The 26,446-nt window shown below is 37.7% G+C and overlaps 1 protein-coding gene across 1 annotated transcript in view; it reads left to right on the top strand.

Moving 5' to 3' along the window:
• Positions 1-26,446, top strand: part of ZSWIM5 (zinc finger SWIM-type containing 5) — a 256,853-nt gene that overhangs the window by 214,989 nt on the left and 15,418 nt on the right. The window contains exons 5-11 of the mRNA XM_043574788.1: positions 557-736; positions 6,148-6,324; positions 7,940-8,086; positions 8,830-8,967; positions 10,390-10,650; positions 10,854-10,989; positions 12,054-12,211. Of these exons, the coding sequence (XP_043430723.1) occupies positions 557-736; positions 6,148-6,324; positions 7,940-8,086; positions 8,830-8,967; positions 10,390-10,650; positions 10,854-10,989; positions 12,054-12,211 (1,197 nt within the window). The remainder of the gene's footprint in view (positions 1-556; positions 737-6,147; positions 6,325-7,939; positions 8,087-8,829; positions 8,968-10,389; positions 10,651-10,853; positions 10,990-12,053; positions 12,212-26,446) is intronic.

The following is a 26,446-nucleotide window of genomic DNA, read 5'->3' as shown; positions in this document are numbered from 1 at the left end:
CATCATTACAGGCACATATCCAGATATCCAGGAAGGATATTTAAGGAAGCTCTGAGAAGGAAAAATAAGCCATTTCTGAAAACTTTAGCAGATTTTATTTCTTTCTTTATTTTTTGAGAGAGACAGTGTGTGTGAGAGAGAGCTGGGGAGCAGCAGAGGGAGTGGGAGAGAGATCTCACGACTATGAGATCACAAGCGGTGCCAAAATCAAGAGTCAGACACTCCTACCATGGAGCCTGCTTGGAGCCTGCTTGGAGCAGCATGGAGCCTGCTTGGGATTCTCTCTCTCTCCCCCCATCCCCCACTTGTGCTGTCTCTGTCTCTCACAAAAGAAGTAAATAAACTTTTAAGAAAAATATAAGTAAAAAAGGTTAGACGCTCAACCAACTGAACCACCAGGTGCCCCAACAGATTTGATTTTTTTATATTGAGAAAAGCTGATGTTTTGGAAACTTTTCCTACCACTAAAAATAGAAGAGAAGAAAAGACTGAAAAATTAAAGCTTAACATACATCAGAGGAGAGATATCAAGAATGTTGGTTGCTTTATTTTCCAGGGGCCTTATGGGTATGCATCATTTTAAATCCACATTGCAAACTGGAAGAAAAATCCTGTTGGCTGCAGCAACTGCAGAGGTGGAGTGACCTGGATGTCTGTCCCCTGGAGGATGGGAACTATGGGCATGAGCTACCCAACATCACCAATGCACTTCCCCAGAATGCCAGTCACAGCCCAGGTGAGCCATAAATCCTTCTAATGTCTTTGTGCCTGGAACTCCAAAGGTGGGAGGGTAAAGTGCTAAAACAAAGGTGGCTGGACAGTTGGCTGTCAGTATTGTCACCTTCAGTAAGAAAAGCCTGTCCTTTGTTTGTCTTGAAATACCAGGCCTTAAATAAGGGTAAGCTTTTATCTTTGACATTATGCATGCTGTCTTTTTCTGTATCTAGAGTGTCCTTACAGTGCCCAGCATAAATTCCTAGGGTCCTCTGCATGAATCCTCTTTACCTTTTAAGTTCATCATGACTAATGGATCTTGGCCTCAGTTGGGGTTGGTTTTAGCTCAGAAGACTTACCTGAAGAGAAGAATGGAAGGCCTGCAAAACACAGCTTTTAAAATGGCCCGACAATTGCTTTTCTTACTTTTCTGTTTTCCTCAAATGTTTTTATATAGCAGATAGCTAGAATGGATTATCTTCCCAAATTACTGCTAGGACTCTTGCCCCATTTTAAGATAAATCCAACAATACTGTACTCTCTGCCTTTTGAGCCCAGTGACCTACGAATATCACTGAGCATCAGCATTCACATCAGTTTTTAGTTCATCTAACTCAGGCTATTTGCTGTTGGCAACTGATTGCTCTTTAGCCCATTGGGAACCTCTATTGGTAGGGGATTTTTTTCACACATTGATTTTACATGTCAGTCCCTTCTATTTTAAGTGATAAATCTGATGTTTTTAATCCCAAGGAGAAAATAATTTAAATTGTTTTTGCCAGGTTTTCATCTAGTGTCTCATAATTGATTGTCAGTATATTCAAGGCAACTAAGGTAACAAGAAGTGAAAAGACTATAGTTTTGGCATTTCTTTAAGCTACCCTTTACTCACACTCATCTAACCTCCACAACACACCATCCCTTTAGTATTGCCTTTAGATAGGCACAGAGAATCAAATGCATGTAAAGACATGCTTCTATTTTGGCAGTTTCTTCCTTATCAAATTGGTTATTTGTTGTTACTGATTCTCATTTGAGAATATTGCTTCTTCTGCAGTCTTCTCAAGTTGTGGCTGATTTAGCTCTTAACATCTCTTTACCTAATGGGGCAATAGGCATCCCACTTATTCTTCATTGCCATTTCTGTATCATTGTCTTTTCCTCCTTCCCAAAATACCCCGCAGCTTTAAAGTTAATGCCATCAAAATATACTATCTGCTACCCTTCTGATTTGGGTCATTTTAGACCTCTGGGTCAATCCCCACACCCGCCCCCGCCCTCCCCCCATCCCTTGAAGATTTTTGTTCTCTGCTGTCACTACTTATATTGGAATTCTTGATTTCAGTAGCCACACACATGATCCTTCCAATATTCTAGTCTCTTAATTCTTTGACCTCCTATCTTTTTTGACCTCCTATTTTTGACCTCCTATCTTGTCTACCACCATAATTGAGCCATGCAATCCCAAGATCATACTCTAAGCCTTGTCATTACCAATAACAATACCTTCTTCATAATCTAAATTTCAGGCAGCTCTAATAACCATCATCAGTCTTGCTATGTCAAGTATGTCAATTCCAATAATTCTTTAACCCACTAGGAATTTTGATCCTGCCACATTTTCATTTTCCTGGTAGCCTCATTTTCCTCCTTATCCAGGTTAGATTCCTTGGTGCATCATTATAATTACTCTCAACACCTACATACTCAACCTCCTTTTTCCCTTTATTTCACTCATAGAGCAAGACACTAACTTTAGTAGCTAAGTCCAACTCTAATTCCTTAATGCTCACACCCACAGAGCTGAACATGATGAAGAGAAACATAAGTGTAAGTAACTGGTCTTACTTTAAGTTTATGACTACTGATTTTGAATGGGACCATAGTACTGTCCAGACATCCACATTTCCCTAATCTATGCCTTCTTTCACTCTTCTGAATTACTATTTCATACCATCTTTGCCTGAAAACTTTATTCCCCTTCCCTCTGTTTCCTCACTTTCAGCTGATAGCCTTGCTTCCTGTTCACTGAGAGTATAGGAGCAATCACAAGAGAATTTCCAAAAGTCTCTCATCTGCTTCTGTCTGTGCCCATCTTCTTCCTCTTCCCTGTTTTTATTCATGCTTGTAAGTCTAAGCCCTCTACTTATTCTCAAAATCCTATTCCTTCTTTTTTATCCAGGACATCACTCCAGGAATTATCTCCTCTCTCACCTGCTTCACAAATTTTTGTGGATTATTCCTATGAGAGTATACAAATACATTGCTTTCTCTCTCATCGCAAAACAAAACAGAACAAGACAAAACAAAACACAATACACACTCATGTTGTTCCCACATGCTTCTCTAACTACCATCCTGTTTCTCTGAGGTAGTAGAAATAAGTGGTAGAATTAAGAAAAATAATTTAAAAGAATAGTATATATTTATTATCTCTCCTGCTCATATTCTCCCTTGAACTCACTCTAGTCAGCTTTCATCCCTCCATTACTGAAACTGCTCTTGTATGGGTCACTGTTGCTAAATATGGCCAAATCTAGTGGTTGATTCTTGGTCATAATCTTACTTGACCTGACAGTAGTATTTGTTACAATTGTTTACTCTCTCCTTCAAACACGTTTTTCATCTTATTTCCAAAACACTACTCTCTTGGTTCTGCTCTTACTTCATTGGTTCCTCCTTCTCAGTCTCCTTTACTGTCTCCTCCCCGCTTCCTAACCTAAAATGTTAGAGTGCCTAGGGTTCAGTCATCAAACCACTGCTCTCTATATACATACTCCCTTGGTGATTGCATTGTTATAATAATCATCTGTATACCAACAACTCCAAGATTTATATCTCCTTGACCAGAATTTTCCTCTTGACAACTTCAGACTTGTATGTTCAGCTGTCTTTTCAATATCTCCACTTTGATATTAATAGGCATCTCAGTAGGATTTCTTACCTAATAAGCCCCACCCAAACCTGCTCTCCTATAGTCTTCCCTATCTCCACATATGGCAAATCTGTCTTAAAAACCATGGAGCCATTCTTGATTCTTTTTCTCTCTCACTCCAGATCTATTCCATGAGCAAATACTATTGCCTTTACCTTCAGAATATATCCAGAATCTGTATATTCTTATCTCTACTGCTTATTGCTCTGGCCAAGTTGCCATCATCCTTCTCAAATTATTGCATTGACTTCCTAACTGCTCCTCCTGCTTCTCCCCTTCCATCTTATGGTGTGTTCTCAATACTGCTGCCAGTTATCCTTTTAAAAAGTGGGTCACACCATGTACCTTCAGCAACTCAAAGCCCTCTAGTGACTTCTCATCTTTCATTCATGGCCTGTAAGGCCCTTGGAGCAAGTCTCCAGGGATTGCTAGTATCTCTCTTACCTCATCTCCTATGATTTTGCTCCTTGCTCATTCCATCCTAAGTACACTGGCCTCCTCACTGCTCTCAAACACTCCAAATATGCTCCCACCTCAGGATTTAGCATTTGCTATTACTTTTGCCTGGAATACTCTTCCCTTAGTTATGCCTAAGGCTTGCTCTTCAGTTGCTTGAGCTTTCTGTTCAAATGTTACCTTACTAGAGACCATTCTATATAAAACAATAGGGGTACCCGGGTGGCTCAGTTGGTTAAGCATATGACTTTGACTCAGGTCGTGATCTCACAGTTTGTGGGTTTGAGCCCCACATCGGGCTCTGTGCTGACAGCTCAGAGCCTGGAGCCTGCTTCAGATTCTCCCTCTCTCTGCCTCTCCCTCGCTTGCACTATGTCTCTCTCTTTCTCTCTTTCTCTCAAAAATAAACATTAAAATTTTTTTTCAATTTAAAACAACCCCCACCCAATACCAGCTTGCCTTTCTCCTTAATCCTGCTTTAGTCTTTTCCATAGTATTCATAACCATCTGATATATCTGATATACTATATATTTATTCAACTATCTCTGCCCATTTAACTGTAAAGGCCCACAGTTCCTGGGTGGCTCAGTCGGTTAAGCATCTGACTCTTGATTTTGGTGCAGGTTATGATCTCACGGTTCATGGGATCAAGCCCTGCATCGGGCTCTGCACTGACAATGCAGAACCTACTTGGGATTCACTCTCTCCCTCTCTCTCTGCCCTTCCCTTGCTCATGCTCTCTCTCTCTCTCAAAATAAATAAATAAACTTAAAAAAATCAAGTCCCATAAAGGCAGGGACTTTATATGTCCTCAGCACCTGGAACAAGTACCTGCTATGTAGTAGGCACTCACTATTTGCAGACTTAATGAATATTGGGAGCCTAATCCCCACTATGGGCTGAGCAGACCCAAGGTAGAATCTCAGTTCAGGAAGAGAGGTGCTTAGACTATAGCCAGTAGAAGGTACATTGTGCTTCTACTGAGGGACAATATGAAGGAGAAGACATTTCAGTAGATATGGTCAGTGCTTTTCTAACTTAATCATCCAAGCCCATACACTATGGGATATATCAACTTCTGAAGAGATGACTATATTCTAAGGACTTTTGCTTAATGAATAAATATGTTCATTTCTTTCATGTACATTCTGAATCCTCTGGCTTTCCCTCCCATTTTTTTTGCACAGGCTCAGTGGACACACCCCCACATTTGGGCATCTCTGGAAACATCTGCATAGTACTTTAGCCCTTGATCCCAAAATAGTTACAGCTGCCCTTAATCTGGCAGAGAGTCAATTAAATAATCCTTTATGGTTTTTTTATTTCCTTAAATGTAATTTCTATGAGTCATTCTGTATATACAGTTTGTGACAATGTATCTTTCACGTGGTCTTCCTATATACCACCCTAAGCTGTTTTGGTTTCCTTGCAGCCTTTTTCCTGAAGAGATATGGCATGGTAAGACTCCGTGTTAATTAGTCTTGTCAGCATCAGTTTTTCACATTAGAGAACAAGCCTGTAAGCCTATAGGTATCAGTATGATAAAGGGACCAGAATACACAGGGCTTCAGCTCTTTTTCAACTTTTAATATCAATTATATCGAAGTCCTTAGTCTGATAAGGGTCATGCTGTAAGTGAGACAGGTTATAAATAGGCCAGGGAAATTACCTAACTGCTTCTCTCTTATTCTGACTTCTATAGAAGCAGTTTGTATCCTCATAATTGAGCAGCTGGGCACCACAGTCCCTCTTCTCTTTCATGTGGCTCTTGGTCCTAGGAGAAATTGGTCTTCTGTAGAAGTAAAAAGGCAGCTATAGATCTCTGGAGAAAGGTTGTTCCCATACAGGGCACAGATACATTAAGGGCTATCCAATAAAGAGACAGCACCTAGACAGATGGTACCTAGACAGATGGTAGAATGGCTGCTCTCACTAACCACAAACTATTCTTCTTCTCTTCCTCCTACTCTGAAGAAGACATATAAGAGTTAGAACTTCAGATTACCTGTCATTGAACTGCTGCATTTCCTTCTTTCCCCAGACTCCTTATCCAGACCAAGACGAACAGTGTTCACTAGAGCCATTGAGGGCCGTGAATTACATTGGCAGGACAGCCATTTACAGCGAATAATAAGCAGCGATATATATACAGCTCCTGCCTGCCAGCAGGAAAGCGAGAGACTACTGTTTAATTCCCAAGGCCAGCCACTGTGGCTTGGTAAGTGTACCTCTCCTCTACTCTAAGAATTTCAAAGCCCAGTCTTAACTTGTGCCAGGCCAGATCTGCATAGGTGCTGGCAACACAACTACAATTTGGACAGATCTTTTGGGGCCTTAACTAGTGACTCAGGGTATTTATGTGAAGCCTCAGCCATTTGCATGTGTACTTAGCTGAGGTACAATGACCTCAAACATTGGAATTTGTGTTCTGTTTCCTGAGTTTTAGGAAAGGAAAGGAGTCAGTAAATCTCAAAGAGTACTAATAAAACCATTAAACATCAGTTCATAAGCTCTTAGTCAACATTTGCTGAGCAACAGTATAATCTACTCTGAAATTAATATGTTTTGCTAAAAATGCACTAACTTTGAAACTTCAGTTACACTGTGCTAGTAACTAGGGCATTATCTGCATTTGTCACCAAGCTGTCTTCCTTTCCTCCTTTCCACCTTTGCTAACCCGCAAATCATAAAGGAACAGAGCTGTTCTACTGTGGGTTTAAACCTTCCTCTGGCTGACTGTCAGTCTCTTCTTGACTTTATCACAGGATGCCCGTTCCAAAACAGACAGTATTTTTTTAAAAAATACTCATTTTCTGAGTCTTACAACAATGACATATATTTTTATATCTTCTCCCAATTCCCTAGTTCTATCCTTCACCTCTTATCCTTGTCTTTCTCAAGATCTTTCTGAATATGCATGTATGTCCCTATCTCTCTTTTGAAAGCCTTGGCCAGACTCACTGTGGGCCAGTACCTGAAGTCTCCTTTGGTCATCTTTCCTCTTTGATCCAATACTTCTACAACATGAATCTAATAAGAATGTGAAAATGTATACACCTCATCAGTAAACAAAGATGAAAATCAAAACAAGACTGAATTACCATTTTTTGATTATCAAATGGTCAGAGAGGTTTTTTTTTAATTAATTAATTTATTTATTTTGAGAGAGACAGAGAGGGCAAACAGGGGAAGGGCAGAGAGAGAATCCCAAGCATGCTCCGCAGTCAGTGCAGAGCCCAATGTGGGGCTCAAACTCACGAACTGTGAGATCATGACCTAAGCTGAAACCAACTGTCTGATGCTTAACTGACTGAGCCACCCAGGTGCCCCAGAGATTTTTAAAATAAAGATAATTAGTTTATGGTGTGGGAAAGGTTACGTGGAGATAGTTACTCTCATTTACTACTGGTAGGAATGTAAATGCTTGCAACCTGTCTTGCACGTTTTTACTTCCTTTTGCTGGCAAATGAGTTGACATATAATAGGTTCTCAGGAAATGTAGGATTAATGAATGAATGAGGCCTTTCCCTTTAGGCAGTTAGTTGCTACTTCCATTGGGTTCCCATAGTACAAGTTCACAAAGAGGTACTTACATTTTATTATCCTAGCTATGTATTCCTTTCTATGCCATACTGAGGCTGCATGGTAGCTCTTTGAAGGTAGTGCCTGTGACTTACTCAGTTATATTCTTAAAAAATAAAACATTGGTCTTGGTACAGAGTAGATAGCAGTTGAATTTTAGGAACTGAGCAAAACACAAACTCCCTTTGCCAAATATGAATTTTCCTGATTGGAAAATCTAACCCAACCAAAATATTTTCTTCATCTGGTAGAGCATGTGCCTACAGCCTGTGCTCGGGTTGATGCCCTGCGTTCCCATGGTTATCCAAAAGAGGCCCTCAGACTCACAGTGGCCATTATCAATACTCTGAGGTTGCAGCAGCAACGGCAACTGGAAATCTACAAGCATCAGAAGAAAGGTATAGTGATAAGGAGCCATCTTAACTCCTTAGGCTGGGGCTGATGAGGATCCTTAGGGGCTACAAGGCCTACTATTTTATTTTCATAAAATTTCATGGAGTGGCAGGAGCTAGAGAATTTCAGGTTTTTCTTTTCTTTTTTTTTTTTTAACATTTATTCATATTTTGAGAGACAGAGTGGGGTGGGGGGGCAGAGAGAGAGGGAGACACAGAATCCGAAGAAGGCTCTAGGCTCTGAACTGACAGCACATAGTCCGACGAAGGGCTTGAACTCACAGTCCATAAGATCATGACCTGAGCTGAAGTCGGACACTTAACCCACTGACCCACCCAGGCACCCCGAGAATTTCAGGTTTTTCTACTTGCTGTGTGGAATGCCTGACTTTATCTCTATGAATCTCAGGGTTTTTTATCTGCAAAATGGGAACAATAATGCTGGTCTGCCTCCCTCACAGGGTAGTTGGAAGGCCCACTAGATCTAGTATAAGATGACCTTTTTAAAACTGTAAAATTATATTTACATATTTGTGCTGCCAGTGAGAAGCCTAAATGCAGACCTCAAGACCTTACATCTGACTGATAAACTTGTGACCAGTCCTATGAATCCAAGGCAAGACAAAGAGGGAAGATTTTCTTGAAGTCTTGAGGCTAGTGCCTGAAAGAGACTAATGAGGAGACCCAGGCAGGGACAGAGAGCAGTGTGTCTCCATCACTTTCTAAAATTTGGGTCTGCTTATTTCCAGAACTGTTACAGAGAGGAACCACAACCATCACAAACCTGGAAGGTTGGGTGGGCCACCCACTGGATCCCATTGGCTGCCTGTTTCTCACTTTGACTGAGGCCTGCCGTTTGAACGATGATGGCTATCTGGAAGTTTCAGGTACAGGGGTCAGCCTGAGGAGAGCTGGAACTGCCCTTGGTAGCCCTCTCCTCCCTGCCAGACTCTATTCTACATTTCATGCAGCCTTTTTTCTCTTATCCAAATTGGACCTGCCCTGACGGGTTGCCTTGGCCTTCCTTTCTTTGCCACCTTCCTTTCCCACTCTGTAGACTGGCCCTGTCCTATTCTCCCATTTTACCTTGCCAGCCTTCCTTTGTTCCCCTCACTTCTATACTATAAATGCCTAAAGAGTGTGATCCAAAGGGAATAAGAAGAGTGAGAGGGATTTCAGGAGGCCGAGGCCGAGGCCAAGCCTCAGAGCAGTCGTGAAGTGGAAAAGAACTTCCAACAAGAAGAGTGTGTGTAACCCTTGCGATTTCATAGTATTCATATTTCCTTTTAACTTTTTCCCTCATGACGGTTATATACCAATTTTACCAATGAAAACTAGAAGGAAAGGAACTTAGCAGTCTCAAAGTAGCAAGGACCAGAGACAGAATTGGTTCTTCTTTCCTTTATGCCATCACTATATTATATACATACGTCTGTTATAGTATTTAGCTCACTGCATTACAGTTTGTTTACAGGTGATTATCGTACTAGACTTTAGCTTCTTGAAAGCAGAAATTATGACTTACTTATCTTTGTGATCCCAGCACTTAGTGCAATACATCTCATTTAATAGTTTTCCATAAATACTTACCAGATGAGTGGAGGGATAAAGAAAAGGAACCAAGGCTCTAAACCTGTGTAAGACTTTAAACCTGTGCTCTTTTTCTGAAACTTTGAACCTAGAAGTAGAACATATGAAGTAATAGTAACATAGAAGTTGTCAATGTTACAAAAGTAATAGTTTAACTGGATGGATTTGGATTTCTCTGGGTAAAGATACAAGGGGTGGCCCAAGCTAGAGCTGCCCTTATCTTCCCTCTAATTCCATGAAAGGAAATCATAATCTTTGGTCTGTTTCATCTACATAATGACATTTACATCTTGAAAACCTGAGATTGTACTTGGGATTTATTCACCACTAATATACACTTAGCTCCTTCCATATGCTATGCCCTGGAGATGCATAGGGCAATGAGTTAAAGTCTCTTCTCTTTAAGATGCTTACACTGTCCTGAAAGAGACAGATACAAAACCAGATAATCATGGTATTACATAATGTGTTAGCAATTAATATAAGATCTTCTTCTTCCCCAACTGGTCTACCCACTTCACATACTGAGAAGGAGTTGGGAATCTTTGTGGCTCTGTATAAGCTTTTTTCAGTATATTTTCCTTACTGCTCTAGGGTTCTGATTCAGCTTCCCAGTGCTATCTGATGACTTAACTGTCACTATTCCAGAGTGGGAGGGAGAGAGGAGCAGAAAAATCCACAGAGCTGACCTAAAGAATCTGGTCCCCTGTTGCCCTCAGATATGAATGAAAGCAGACCCCCTGTGTACCAGCATGTACCTATGGCTACAGGCTGCCCAAACAGCCATGAATCCTACCTGTCATTGGCCCTGGAAGTTGCTCTGATGGGGATGGGTCAACAGAGGGTGATGCCTGAAGGCCTCTACGCACAGGACAAGGTGTGCCGTAATGAGGAGCAGCTCCTAAGTCGACTTCAGGAGCTACAGCTGGACGATGAGCTAGTGCAAACACTGCAGAAACAATGTATCTTACTACTGGAAGGTAAGTAGAGAGGAGTTTTGTCACAGTGTCTTAGGCCCATGATTCTGGGTTCCCCTCCAACAGAGCACTGCACAGAAATATTTTTTTACATGAAAGTGTAGTGAAAGTTCCCATGGCCAGCAAACATGTGCAAGACCCTAGTCCAGGTGGGCAAATTAGAAGCATACAGATAAATAACTGGCTGTCTTATCTTCTTCCTGCAGGGGGCCCCTTCAGTGGTTTAGGAGAAGTCATTCACCGAGAGAGTGTTCCCATGCATACCTTTGCCAAGTATTTGTTCTCAGCTCTACTGCCTCATGATCCAGACCTGTCCTATAAATTAGCCTTACGTGCCATGAGGTAGGTAGCCCTTTCCCAGTCCAGTTGCCTCCATCAAAGCAGAAGTCTCTATTGCGCTTTGTGTATCTCACTTTCTTCTCTTACCCTCTGTCTATTCTGTTGGACCTAACAATATTGCACCAAGCCTACCCCAAAATGGCTCAAGGATTTTCACATGATGTAGGGTTCCTATTTGGAATGCCTTGCTGGTGACCCATTTGGCTACCTGTACTCTTGGTGGGTTGTCCAAGGAAGCCCCTGAGTTTTTAATAGATAGGGAGCACCCAAGACCTGAGTATCTTTGTTCTGATTCTGAGGCCCATTAGGCAGACTGAGAAGAAGCTGAAGCCCTTCCATAGCTCAAATGAATCATGGTTCCCAGGCATAGGTCACCAGATACATCTGAAGGAAGTAAGAGTAAGTGTTTCTACACCGAGAATTTAGAACAGTGAGCTATGGGTATCTCATTTTCAAACTAGAACAGGATCCTTGGATTAGGCAGGTGGACCTCTACGATGCAGCAGACCATACAGAAGAATTTTAGTTAGATAAGAAGGCTGTGACAGCTCTTCACTTGAACCAGAAAAGGACTGCTGAGGATTCCTTGGCATATATTTCTTATACTTTATAAAATAATCGTAGGGCTTTTGAACTGCTTTTCAAATCCATTTGCAGTAAGGAGTATTCAGCTTGAGTTCTACTTGTACCCAGACACTTACCTCATTTACAGTATAGTACTCTGAAGTTTTAAAGCCTTTTTTTTAAGTTTATTTATTTATTTTGAGAGGGGAGAGGGGGGAATGGGAAGTGGCAGAGAGAGAGAGAGAATCCCAAGCAGGCTCCACACTGTCAGTGCAGAGCCCAATGTGGGGCTCAAACTCACGAACTATGAGACCGTGACCTGTGCCAAAGTTGGATGCTTAACCAACTGAGCCACCCAAGTGCCCCTAAGTTTTAAAACCTTTAAAACTCATAGTTAACCCTTTCCTGCCCAGTTCCTCCCCAGCAAAGAACAAATTTCTCTAAGGTAGCTCAGAACAGTAAGGGTCTGGATGGTGGCTGATGACTCTCCCTGGGTCTTCTAGGTTACCTGTTCTAGAAAGCTCAACTTCTACAGGAGACACTTCTCACCCTCACCATATGGTGTCTGTGGTGCCCAGCCGTTATCCTCGCTGGTTCACGCTTGGACACTTGGAATCACAGCAGTGTGAACTGGCCTCCACCATGCTGACCGCTGCCAAAGGTGAGCATAGATAGACTTTAGGCTCCAACACCCCCATTATGCTGGCCCAGTCATGGCCTATCAAGGGCTTGGTCTGCAGTCTCCTGAAGAAGAAAAGCTATTCTTGACTACTTAGAGTGACTACTCAAGTGATATACTTGACAACTTAGAATAGATGGCTACTTTGATTGCTGCCATTAGAATGAGCACCTGGGTCCAAGCCAGAGTTTTGCCTGTTACTAATTGTGGGATGCTGAGTACATAGTATGAAATCATCTTCAAGATAACTTCTAAGTCTAACCTTCTGTATGATAGTTACTTCACCTTTACAATCCTTAGGTTCAAAGTCTATAAAATGGGGGTCATTGTCAGTGATCCTGTCAGCCTTTCGGGGCCTTTGGAAGATCCAGTAAAGTCATGACTAAGATAGTGCTATAAATCTCTTTATAGTTATGAGAGTTTGTGATATTTCCAGGGATCCTTGGCAGAAAATAGGCAGCCCAGAGTAACTCTCAAGTTTTTAAGCTCACATACCTCCCTGTTATCTAGGTAGGTTTAATTACAAAGAAGATGAAAATAAGCCCCTGAGAAGCTATAATGAAATACTAGCTAGCATGGGTTGTGAGTATTTTTTTGATAACAGGAAACTATGGCTATTTTAAAGCATTTTTAAAAAAATAACTATCTTGTTGCCCCTCAAAATACATACTCATTATGGAAAAGGTAAAAGATACAGATAAATCAATATGTAAATGAGCAATACACCAATACAAAAACTGAACAAAGGATATGATCAGACAGTTGTAGAAAAGATACAAGTAACTTTTAAACAATTAAAATCCTTGTCCCCCCTTGAGAAATATGAATTAGAATTACCCTGACATAATATTTTCACTCTTATAGGCAAAAATCAATAAATTTGATAATAGACATCTCTGTGGGGGTGGGAATGGCAGTGGTATGGCATAGAATGTCAGATTCCAAGCAGGATAGAATGACTACAGATCCAAAATGTTCAATTAATCTCAAGCACAAGAAACACAAAGAAAACTATACCAAGGCACACTTTAATCAAATTGCTTAAAACCAGTATTTAAAGAGAAAGTCTTATTTAAAAGTAACTAGAGAAAAAAGACATTATGTACAAAAGATAAACATGAGAGCATGTTTCTCACTAGAAGCAGTGTAAACTGGAAGAAAGTGGAGAAAATTCTTTAAAGTACTTTTAAAGGGGCACCTGGGTGGCGCAGTCGGTTAAGCGTCCGACTTCAGCCAGGTCACGATCTCGCGGTCCGGGAGTTCGAGCCCCGCGTCAGGCTCTGGGCTGATGGCTCAGAGCCTGGAGCCTGTTTCTGATTCTGTGTCTCCCTCTCTCTCTGCCCCTCGCCCGTTCATGCTCTGTCTCTCTCTGTCCCCAAAATAAATAAACGTTGAAAAAAAAATTAAAAAAAAAATAAAGTACTTTTAAAGAATTCTAGATCAGTGAAAATATCTTTCAGAAACAAAGGTGAAATAAAAAACTTTTCAGACAACCTCAATTGAATTAAAAATCAATAATAAAAAGATATGTGGAAAATCCACCAAATTTGGAGAAATTAAATCACACACTTCCATATAACTCACTGGACAAAGGGATAAAAAACAAAAAATTTGAAAATGTTTAAACTGAATGAAAATTAAAAGAACAGCATATCAAAATTTTTGGAATATAGCTAAAGCTTTACTTAGAAGGAAGTTTTTGACACCAAATGCCTGTACCTAAGAAGAAGAAAGTTTTCAAATCAGTGATCTCAGCTTCCACCTTAACCAGAAACTAGAAAAAGGAGATACCACCTCACACCTGTCAGAATGGCTAAAATTAACAACTTAGGAAACAACAGATGTTGGTGAGGATGCGGAGAAAGGGGAACCCCTTTGTGTTGTTGGTAGGAATGCAAACTGGTGCAGCCATTCTGGAAAACCGTATGGAGGTTTCTCAAAAAATTAAAAGTAGAACTACCCTATGACCCAGCAGTTGTACTACTAGGTATACAAAAGGATACAAAAATGCTGATTCAAATGGGCACATGCACCCCAATGTTATTAGCAGCACTATCAACAATACCCAAATTATGGAATGAGCCCAATGTCCATTGACTTATGAATGGGTAAAGAAGGTACACACACACACTTACACACACACACACACACACACACACACACACACACACACACAGGAATATTACTTGGTGATGAAAAAGAATGAAATCTTGCCATTTGCAACAACATGGATGGAACTAGAGGATATTATGCTAAGCAAAAGACAGATATCATATGATTTCACTCATACGTGGCATTTAAGAAACTCAACAGAACATAGGGGAAGGGAAGGAAAAAGAAGATAAAAATAGGAAGGTAAACCCTGAGAGACTCTTAAATACAGAGAACAAACTGAGGGCTGCTGGAGGAGAGGTGGCAGGGGAAGGATTAAATAAGTGACGGGCATTAAGAAGGGCACTTTTTGGGATGAGCACTGGGTGTCACATGTAAGAGATGAATCATTGGGTTCTACTCCTGAAGCCCAGACTACACTGTATGTTAACTAACTTGAATTTAAATTTAAAAAAAAGATCAAATGAAACTCAAAGTAAGCAGAAGAAAGGAAATAATAAAGATCAGAGCCTAAATCAATAAATAGAATATAGAAAAACAGTACATAAAATTAATGAAACCAAACATTGTTTGTTTGAAAAGAAAAAATAAAATTGAAATCTCTGTCCAGACTGATCAAGTCAAAAAGAAGATAAAAATCACCAATCCCAAGATTGAGAAAGGTGACATCAAAACAAACTCTAAAGACATAAAAATAATAATAAAAGAATATTATGAAGAATTTTGTATCAACAAAACAAACAACATAAATGGATTAATTCCTTGAAAGATATAAACTACCAAAGCTCATTCAAGAATAAATAAAAATGAACTAGGCATACCCCAAAAGAATTAAAAGCGTGGACTCAGACAGATACTTGTATATCACTGTTCATAGCAACATTATTCACAATAACAAAAAGTTGGAAATATGTATCAAACAGATGAATAAACAAAATATGACATATACACTCTTTAGAATATTAATTTAGTTGTAAAAAGGAATGAAATCCTGATACATACTAAGTAAAATAAACCAGACACAAAAGGAGAAATATTGTATGATTCTATTTATGTGAGGTACCTAGAATAGCCACAGCAAAGAAACATCAGTGGATGCTAAACTAGTGGGCATTTTATTAGCAATGGGATATTTGTGTGGTATCAAAGCATCTCTCCACAAAATACTTATCAATCATAAAGGTAAAAAGTGTAATTCTGCCATTGAGTAACCTTGCAGACATCACTTGAGTAAAGTGGCCACAGTTAATATCATAAATTCAAAGAGGCAGAAAGCAAAATAGAGTAGAAATTCATAGAGACAGAAAGTAGAATACAGAGCTTGGAGAAATTAGTTATTATTTAATGAATATAGAGTTGCTATTTGAAATGATGAAAAAGTTCTGGAAATGTATAGTGGCGATAGTTACACAACATTGTGAATAGACTTAATGTCATTGAATTGTACCCTTAAATGGTTAGAATGGTAAAATTTATGTTACATATATTTTATCACAATAAAAATAAATAATACATAGAAATGAATTTCAAAAAAGTTGAATTTGTAGTTAAAAACCTTTCCACAAAGAAAAATCCAGGCCTAGTTGGCTTCACTTCTACCAAACATTTAAGGAAAACATAGCAATTCTATACAAACTCTTCCAGAAAATTGAAGAGGAAGAAATATTTCCCACCTCAGTCTATGAAGCCAACATTACTCTGATACCAAAACCAGTCAAAAATCATTATAAGAAAAGAAAACTACAGGGGCTCCTGGGTGGCTCAGTCGGTTAAGCGTCCGACTTCGGCTCAGGTCATGATCTCATGGTCTGTGAGTTTGAGCCCCGCATCAGGCTCTGTGCTGATAGCTCAGAGCCTGGAGCCTGCTTCGAATTCTGTGTCTCCCTCTCTCTCTCTCTCTCTGCCCCTCCCCTGCTCACGCTCTGTCTCTCAAAAATGAATAAATGTTAGAAAACTACAGACTAATATCCTTATGAGTATAGGTGCAAAAATTTTTAATAAAAATGTTAACAGATTGAATCCAATAATATATCGTAAAAAGATAAAACATCATGACAAAGTAGGGTTTATCCCAGGAATGTAAGTTTAGTTTAACATTCAATAAGCAATCACTGTGATTCACCATAATAATAGAGTAAAAAAGAAAACACCTGGGTTATTTCATCATCTTAATAATACAGAAAAAGTGGGGCACCTAGGTGGTTCAGTCAGTTAAGCTTCTGACTCTTGATTTTGGCTCAGGTCATGATTTTACAGTTCGTGAGTTCGAGCCTTGTGTCAGGCTCAGCACTTATAGCGCAGAGCCTGCTTGAGATTCTGTCTCTCCGTCTTTGCCCTGCCCTGCTCTCTTCATGTGTGCTCTCTCTCACTCTCTCTCAAAAAATAAATAAACTTTAAAAAACTACAGAAAAATCATTTAATAAAATCTAGTACTAATCCCTAATAAGAACAGTAAAAACTCCCAACAAACTAGGAAAAGAAGTAAACTTTCTCAACATGATAAAGGGTATGATAAAGGGTATCTAATATACAGCTACCCTTAAACTTAATGGTAAAAGATTGAATCCTTTCTTCCTAACATCAGGAACAAGGTAACAATGTTTGCCTTCAGCTCTTCATTCAACATCATACCAGTGGTTCTAACCAATGCGGTTAGACAGTACAAAGAAATAAAAGATAGCCTCATTAGAAAGGAAGAAGTAAGAGTGCCTGGCTAGCTCATTTGGTGAAGCATGAGACTCTTGATCTCAGGGTTGTGGGCTCAAGCCCCAAATTGGGTGTAGAGATTACTTGAAAATAAAATCTTTAAAAAAAAAAAAAAGGAATAAGTAAAACTATCTTTATTCTCAGATGATATGCTCATCTATGTAGAAAATCCTATGAAATCTACAAGTAGCTATTAAAATTAATAATGAGTTTAGCAAGGTTGCAGGATACAAGATCAGTATACAAAAATCAATATACCAGCAATGAACAATCAGAAATTGAAATTTGAAAATTATTGTAATAGTATCAAGAAGGTATGAAATACTATAGAATAAATTTAACAAAAGATTCAAGGCCTATATGATGAAAATCATAAAACACTGTTGAGAGAAATGAAAGAAGACCTAAATAAATTAAAAGATATCTTGCACTTATGAATTAGAAAACTCAATATTGTTGAATGTTGATTTTCTACAAATTGATGTATAGATTCAGTGCAATTCCAATCAAAATCTCAACAGGCTTTGGAATAGAAATTGATTATCTGGGGGCGCCTGGGTGGCTCAGTCGGTTAAGCGTCTGACTTCTGCTCAGGTCATGATCTCACAGTCCGTGAGTTCGAGCCCCACGTCGGGCTCTGTGCTGACAGCTCAGAGCCTGGAGCCTGTTTCAGATTCTGTGTCTCCCTCTCTCTCTGCCCCTCCCCTATTCATGCTCTGTCTCTCTCTGTCTCAAAAATAAATAAATGTTAAAAAAAAATTTTAAAAAAAAGAAATTGATTATCTGATTCTAACATTTGTATGAAAATGCAAAGGACCTACAGTAGCCAAAAACATCTTTGCAAAAGAAAAACAAAAGTGGTAAGACTAACACTACCCAATTTCAAGACATATTATAAAGCTATAGTATCCAGTATAGGATTATTGGGGTAAGATAGACAAAAAAATCAATGAAAAAGAAAGTCCCAGTTTATATATATGTGGTCAGTTTATTTCAATAAAGGGCAAAGTCAATTCTGTTGAGAAAAAGATGGTCTTTTCAACAAATGTTACAACATACACAAAAATTAATTTATGAGGGATTGAGGACCTAGATGTAAAAGCTAAAGCTATAAAACTTTTAAAAGAAAACATTAGAAAAATCATTTTTATTTTATATTAAGCAAAGATTTTGTAGATACAACATTAAAAGTACAATCCAGGGGCGCCTGGGTGGCTCAGTCAGTTAAGCGTCCAACTTCGGCTTAGGTCATGATCTCGTGGTTCATGAGTTCAAGCCCTGCATCGGGCTCTGTGCTAACAGCTCAGGGTCTGGAGCCTGCTTCAGATTCTGTGTCTCCCTCTCTCTCTGCCCCTCCCATGCTCATGCTCTGTCTCTCTCTGTCTCAAAAATAAATACACATTAAAAAAAATTTTTAGGGGCGCCTGGGTGGCGCAGTCGGTTAAGCGTCCGACTTCAGCCAGGTCACGATCTCGCGGTCCATGAGTTCGAGCCCCGCATCGGGCTCTGGGCTGATGGCTCAGAGCCTGGAGCCTGTTTCCGATTCTGTGTCTCCCTCTCTCTCTGACCCTCCCCCGTTCATGCTCTGTCTCTCTCTGTCCCAAAAATAAATAAACATTGAAAAAAAATTAAAAAAAAATTTTTTTAAGTACAATCTGTAAAAGAAAAAATTGATAAATTGTCTTACCAAAATTAAGAACTTTTGCTTTATGAAGTCTCTGTTGAGAATGAAAAGCAACAGATTGAAAGAAATATTTGCAAATCACGTATCTCATAAACGACTTGCATCCAGAATATGTAAAGAAGTCTCAAAACTCAATAAGAAAATGAACAACCTATTTTTTTAAAAATGAGCAAAGCTATGAAGAGACATTTCACCAAAAAAGATATTCTGATGGAAAATAACCACATGAAAAATGTTCCATATCGTTAGTCCCTAGGGAAATACAATAGAATCACGATAAGAAAATGGCTAAAGTTAAAAAAAAAACACACAACAAAAAACTATAGCAAGGACTGGCAAGGACATGGAGCAAGTGGAGCTTTCATACACCATAGGCAGAACATAAGTGGCAAGACCACTTTGAGAAACCATTTTACAGTTTCTTAAAAAGTTGAATAGACATGATTCAGCCATTGCACTCCTAGATAACACCCAAAAGAAAGGGAAGTATGTATCTATAAAAAATCTTCAGCATGAATGTTCACACCAGCTTTGTTTTTAATACCAGCAACTGGAAACAATCCAAATATCTATCCATATGTGAAGGGATAAACAAACTGTGATATAACCATACAGTGGAATACTACTCAATAATGAAAAGGAACGAACTATTGATATATACTACAATGTGAATGAATCTCAAAATAATTATTGCTAAGTGAAAGAAGCCAGACCAAAGGAAAAGCCGTATATTGTATTATTCTGCTTATATAAAATTCTAGAAAATGCACACTATAGTGACAGAAAGAAGATCAGTAGTCTCCTGGGAATGGGAGCTGGGGCAAGCTATGATGGAAGGGGAAGAAGGGATTACCAGAGGTCACAAGGAAGCTTTGGAAATGATGTATGTGTTCATTGTCTTGATTGTGGTGATAGTTTCTTGGAGGTATACATATGTCAAAATTTATCAAATTTTACATTTTAAAATATGCACTGATTATTGTATGTCAGTTATACCTCAGTTTTAAAGCTGTACATAAATGTATAGATAAGTAATGATGGCAACTGATTATAACTCATTGAATAAAATAGATATCCATGAGTTTTATATGGTATAAACAAATACATGAATAGAGTGGAATGCCAACTGGTAATTGTGGAAGGAATGATGAAATGAGAATATAACATTTGGGAAAAAAAGAATATACCATTTGGCAACCATATAATACTTAGTTCAGCCTAGAAACATCAATGGATAATAAAACTAGTGGGTGAACATTTGATAAGGGATATTTACATAGTCTCAAATTATCTTTCCACAAAATACTTGTCAATCACAAAGGGAAAATGTGTAACTTTACATTAGAGAAATTTGGCAGACATCACTTTAATCAAATGATCACAGTTAATACCATCAGAAATGGGTCAAGTCATATTTATATATATCACCTGTTAGGAAGCTATAAGAACTTGAGGAAACATCAGGCATACCCAGAAAGAAGGACATACTTAACAAAATAACTGGTCTAATCTACAAAGTGTCAAGATCATAAATGTCAAGGGAAGATTGAGGAGTTTTCCCAAAATGACGAAGACTAAAGAGACATGACAAATATGATCTTGTATGAAATCTGTTTGTTATAAAGTACTTAATTGAAACAATTGGTGAAACTTGAATAGGATCTGGCAGATCGTAGTAATATATCAATATTAATTTCCTTATTTTGACGGTTGTATTATGGGTATGTAGAAAATTGTCCTTCTTTGCCAGAAGTATAGACTACAGTGTTCAGGAGTGATGGGCTGTCAAGTCACATACTTTTGAATGCTTCAAGGGTAAGAAAAGATTTCTCTGTACTATTCTTGGAGAATTTCTGTAATTTTGAAATTATTTCAAAATAAAAGAAAACATTTTGATAAAACATTGTGTTTGCAAAGATGTGGAGTGGGAGTATAGATTGGTAACCCTTTGTGAAGGGCAATTTGGCATATCTATGAAAATTATAGTGCACATATCCTTTGACCCAGAAATTTCATTTCCAAGATTTTATCTTACAAATATATTTGTACAAATGTGAAATGATGTTTGTACTAGGTTTTTCAGTCCAACATTGTTTCTGATTGCAAAATATTCGAAACATTCTAAGTATTCATCAATAGGAGACTGATTAAATATATCTAAAATCTCTTATGTGGAATTCCAAAATCTGAAAAGCTTTGTAAATCCAAACTTTTTTTGTTAAGTTCCACAGCAAAACCTGACCCCAACTGACATTAGGCATTGGTCTCATCACTCTTAGTCATATACATCTTTGCTGTTCACTAATACTGTGTTGCCTTCTTTGTTTATGTTGTTGTTGTTTTGTCTGTTTGAGTTTAATTGTCCAATAAAAATGTCCAGAAAATTGAAGATGAGAATAAGAAAAAATGGAAGCATCTATCATTTTTAGTAGCACAGAAAATAGAGTTAGTGTAGAAACTTGATCCAGGTATGTCTGTAAGGCATCTTACTAAAGAATAGGGTGTGGCAATTAACATGACATGACTTGAAAAAAAAATAGACAAAGTATTGAAGTTTTACCAGAACAACAATGACCAGAACTAATGAAGAATAGAATATTTTTCAGAGGGCAAAAAATGAAGATGTTGACATGAGCATGATTGAATAGTTTCAACAATGAAGCAGTGTGACTATGCCACTGAATGATTTTTGGTCATGAAACAAGCTAGAATATGCCATGAAGGACTGAACATATTTAAGGTGAGTATAAAATACCAGAATTGATTGCAGAAAGTTAAGAAGCATCATGGTATAAAATATCTGAATATCTATGATGAAGAAGCTTCTGCTTACCATGAAGTAGATGAAAGTTATATTGACAAATTTGTTAAGATCATTTTTAATGAAAATCTTAGTCCTAAATATGTATGCAGTGCTGATATTCTTTTTAAAAAATAAATAAATAACAATGATTAATGAGCAAACAAGAGATTTTAAGGACTTTAAACACAGATTGAAAGTTCTGGGATGTGCCAATGCAGGGGACAGGTAAAGTTAGAAAAAGCCAACATCCAGGATGTTTCAGAAGTTGTTCACAATTTCATTGTTAGTGTGTAAACAAAAAAGAATAAGTAATCGAAGAGATATTTTCTAACTGACTTAATAATCTGTACCAATGATATGAACTCATTGCACACAAACAGGAATGGAAGAAAACCATATTGATTATACTATTCCTGGAACACCGTTCCACACATACCCCTCCTAAACTTCTTGTGACCAAGAAATTTTACTCCTAATGAAGAGCAAATGTAATATTTATTTTTTAATTTTTATACTCTATACTTGGCAGCAGCTAACGTCTAATACTTCCTTAAAAAGTTATTGTGGAAGCTTGATCAGGCCTACCTTAACGATGCCATTTACACAGTTGCTGGTGGTTGGAATGATTGATAAATATTTGGCAGACACTTTGGCTTACAATAACGTTTGAAAGTAAACCTGTAGATAAAGACTTTGAAGGATTTTGTCACTACTGAAAAGATATATAGTCTTACTACTTATGCTAAAATTTTATTGACTAAAAATCTAAATAAGTCAGAGCCTTGCTACTCAAAAGTGTGGTCAGTGGACAAGTAGCATCAACATTGCTTGTAAGCTTGTTAAAAATACAAATTCCCAGATCCACTGAATCAGAATCTCTGTGAGTGTAGCCCAAGAATCTATATGTTAAACAAATTCTCAAGATGACTTTTATGTGCACTAAGGTTGTAAAGCGCTGAAGTAGAGCAATCTCATATTAAAAAAATACTGAATATGTTATGTACCTGTTGTACATTCCTTGCAAGATAGAAAAATTGCTAAAATTGTGTAACCCAAATAAGCATGAGACTAGTATTGATGACTATGGTGAAATATAACAGATGGAAAAAATCTCCATGGACAATATGGGGGAAATGTATGAGCACTTAATTGGTCTTGAATAACGTGTTTATCAGTGAAGAGGTTATGGCTCTTGCTTAATTGAAGACACTGCTTATCTAGAAAACCATATTAATGAGTTATGTTACCCTAGAACTACACATTTTTAAAGGTCATCTATTTTAGTTGTAAAGAATCCCATTCCTGCCCCATCATTAAATATTCAGTTCTAATAGCAAACCTGATGAAACCTTTTATCCAATATCCTCAAGAAACCAGATGTAGCAAATATTCTCTGCATATGTATGTAGAGATATTTAGCTTGGTTTTATGTTTATTGAATGTTTTCTTAGAAATAAAGAGTACCAAGTATTTATGGTCTATATCACCCTATTTCATTTCTGTATTGATAAATTACAATACTGATTTTGCTCTTCATCCCAACTAGTGTGAATATTTATTCATTCCCTGCACAAATAGTAATGTGTTTAATTATGGGATCTTGCTCCAAGCCCACTGCAAAAATTATGTACAATGTATGCATAAATTATATCTCTGTAACTTAAAAAAATCTGAATTCCAAAACACATTCAAAACCCAAGGATTTTGAATAAGGAGTCGTGGATCTGTACATCCATAAATGGAATACTATGCAGCCATTTAAAGGAAAAGAAGCTCTTTATGTACTGATATGGAAGAATCTCCAAGATATGCTGATGTGGGGGGGGGGGGTATAACATGCAAATATGTATATACTACCCTACTCTTTAAGGTTTTTGTTGTTGTCGTTGTTCTTGTTGTTGTTGTTTTTAAGGAGACGAACTACATAATGTATTTCCTTATTAACCATAGAATATCCTGTTATGTAATCCAAAAATTGATACTATTGGTTGCATATAAGTTAGAAGTGGGTGAATGAGAGTCAGGGGTGAGGGAGAGAAAGAACTTTTAATTATTAACCTTTCTGTATCTTTTCAATATTGAACCATGTGAATATTTCCAAAATTTTAAATTATAAATGTAATTGAAACTGCTTAAATTGAAATGCAGAGAGAAAAAAATGAATGGTGGGGAGGTACCTAGAACAGAATATCTGAGAACTGTGGGACAATTAGAAAAGATATCTAACATGTACATCATGGGAATACCAGAAGGAGAAGAAAGGAGCAGAAGAAATATTTGAAGTAATAATGGCTGAGAATTTTCCAAAATTAGTGACAGATACTAGAATGCAGCTCCAGGAAGCTCAAAGAAGACCAACAAATATGAACACCAAAATATTTTCTCCTAAACATATATTCAAACTGCAGAATACCAAAGACAGAGAAATTTTTAAAGAAACCATACAACAAAACCAGACCTTACCTATTGAGAAACAAGGATAAAAATTACATCACTTTCACAAACCATGCAAGCAAGAGAGAGTGAAGTGAATATGTAAAATGTTGAAAGAATAATCACCAACCTAGAATTTGGTATCCAAATAAATTACCCTCCAATAGTAGAGGAGAAATACTTTCTTAGACAAACTGAGGGAATTTACTGCCAGTAGATCTGCTTTGCAAGAAGTCCTTCAGAGAAAAGGAAAAATACATAAATGTGAAACTCAGATCTACATAAAGAAAGGAAGAGTGTTAGAGAAGGAATAAATGAAGGTAAAATAAAACATTTTTTTTAAATTCTTAAATGAATGAATAGATAACTGCTTGTTTAAAATAATAGCAGGGGTGCCTGGCTGGCTCAGTAGTAGAACATGTAGCTCTTGATCTCAGGATTATAAGTTCGAGCCCCACATTGGGTATAGAGATTTAAAAATAAAATATTTTTAAAAATTTTAAAATAATACTATCAATGTATAGTAGCAATATATTGGGTGATTATAGCTTAAAGATAAGTGAAATGAATGACAGCAATGAAATTACAGAAGGAAAGGAAAAATTGAGAATACTGTTAGAAGGCACATTATGAAGTGGTATAGTTATTTGAAAATGAACTTAGACTCATTGTAAACATATACTGCAACTCTAGGGTAAACACTAAAATAACCTTCAAAGGAAGTATAAATAACAAGAGAGAAAAAAAAATTAAATTATAAAATAATGCTCACTGTAAGCCAGAGATGGACAAAAAAAAGGGAGAAGATTTTTTTAAAAAGAAACAAAGAACAAGTGTAATAAAGAGAAAACAGTTACAAATATGGTAGATGTTAATCCAACTATATCAGTAATCACTTTAAATGTTAATGGTCTAAATATGCCAATCAAAAGGCAGAGACTGACAGAGCACATTTGAAACAAAAACACCAAAGCCTAATTATATGTGGTCTACAAGAAACCCAGTTTAAATATAAAGATACAGATGGAGTAAAAGTAAAGGGATACACCAATGACCTAAATATAAAAGCTAAGGCCATAAACTTCATAGAAGAAAATGTAGGGATAAATCTTTATGACCTTGACTTGTCAATGGATTCTTAGATATGACACCAATAGCATGAACAACAAAAGAAAAAGTAAATTGGACCTTATCAAAATTAAAAACTTTGGGGGGTGCCTGGCCGGCTTGGTCAGTGGAGCATGTTACTCTTGATCTTGGGGTTGTAAGTTCAAGCCCCATATTGTGTATAGAGATTACTTAAAACTAAAATCTTCTTTAAAAACTTAAAAGCTTTTGGGGCACCTAGGTGGCTCAGTCAGTTAAGTGTCTGACTTTGGCTCGGGTCATGATCTCACGGCTTGTGAGTTCGAGTCCTGCATCGGGCTCTGTGTTGACAACTCAGAGCCTGGAGCCTGCTTCAGATTTTGTGACCTTCTCTTGCTTGGTATCCCTCTCTCGCTCTGTCCCTACCCTGTTCATGCTTTCTCTCTCTCTCTGTCTCTCTCTCTTTCTCTCAAGAATAAACATTAAAAAAATTTTTTTAACTTAAAAGCTTTTGTTCATCCAAGAATATTGTTAAGAAAGTAAAAAGACACCCTATAGGATGGAATATTTGTAAAGCATATATCTGAAAGGGCTTAATATACAAATGTATAAAGAACTACAACTCAACAACAAAAAAACAACCAATCCAATTTAAAAATGGACAAAAGACTTGAAAAGACATTTCTCCAAAGAACATATATAAATAATAAGCTCATGAAAAGATACTCAACATCATTAATCATTAGTCATTAGGGAAATGCAAATCAAAACCACAATGAGATATTACCTCACACCCATTAGAATGGCTATTATAAAAAATAATAAAGAAAGTTGGCAAGGATGTGGAGAAATTGGAATGTTGTATATTGCTGGTGGGAATGTAAAATGGGACAGCTGCTGTGGAAAATAGTTTGATTGTTCTTGAAATTTTTATTTTTTATTTTTTTTAATATAAGCTCTATACCCAGTGTAGGGCCCAAACTCACAATCCCAAGATCAAGAGTCACATGCCATGAGCTGGCCATGACCCCTGTTCCTAAAAATTTTAAATAGAAGTACAATATAACCCAGCTATTCCACTCCTAGGTATATAACCAGAAGAATAGAAAAGAGGAACAGGGCACCTGGGTGGCTCAGCTGGTTAAGCATCTGACTCTTGATTTCAGCTCAGGTCATGATCTCACAGTTCAGCTCGTAGGATCAAACCCTGCATTGTGCTCTGTGCTGACAGTGTGGAGCCTGTTTGGGATTCTCTCTCTGCCTCTCTCTGCCCCTCCCTGCTCACTCTCTCTTTCTGAAAATAAACATTAAAAAAGAAAGAAAAGAAGGAAGGAAGGAAAAAGGAACTCAGACACAGAACATCAGTGTTCATTGCGGCATTATTCATAATAGC

This window comes from Prionailurus bengalensis, chromosome C1 (assembly GCF_016509475.1).
Source record: "Prionailurus bengalensis isolate Pbe53 chromosome C1, Fcat_Pben_1.1_paternal_pri, whole genome shotgun sequence".
Taxonomy (NCBI): Eukaryota; Metazoa; Chordata; class Mammalia; order Carnivora; family Felidae; genus Prionailurus; species Prionailurus bengalensis.
Note: the sequence above shows the minus strand (reverse complement) of the source record. Positions and strands in the feature narration are given on the sequence as shown.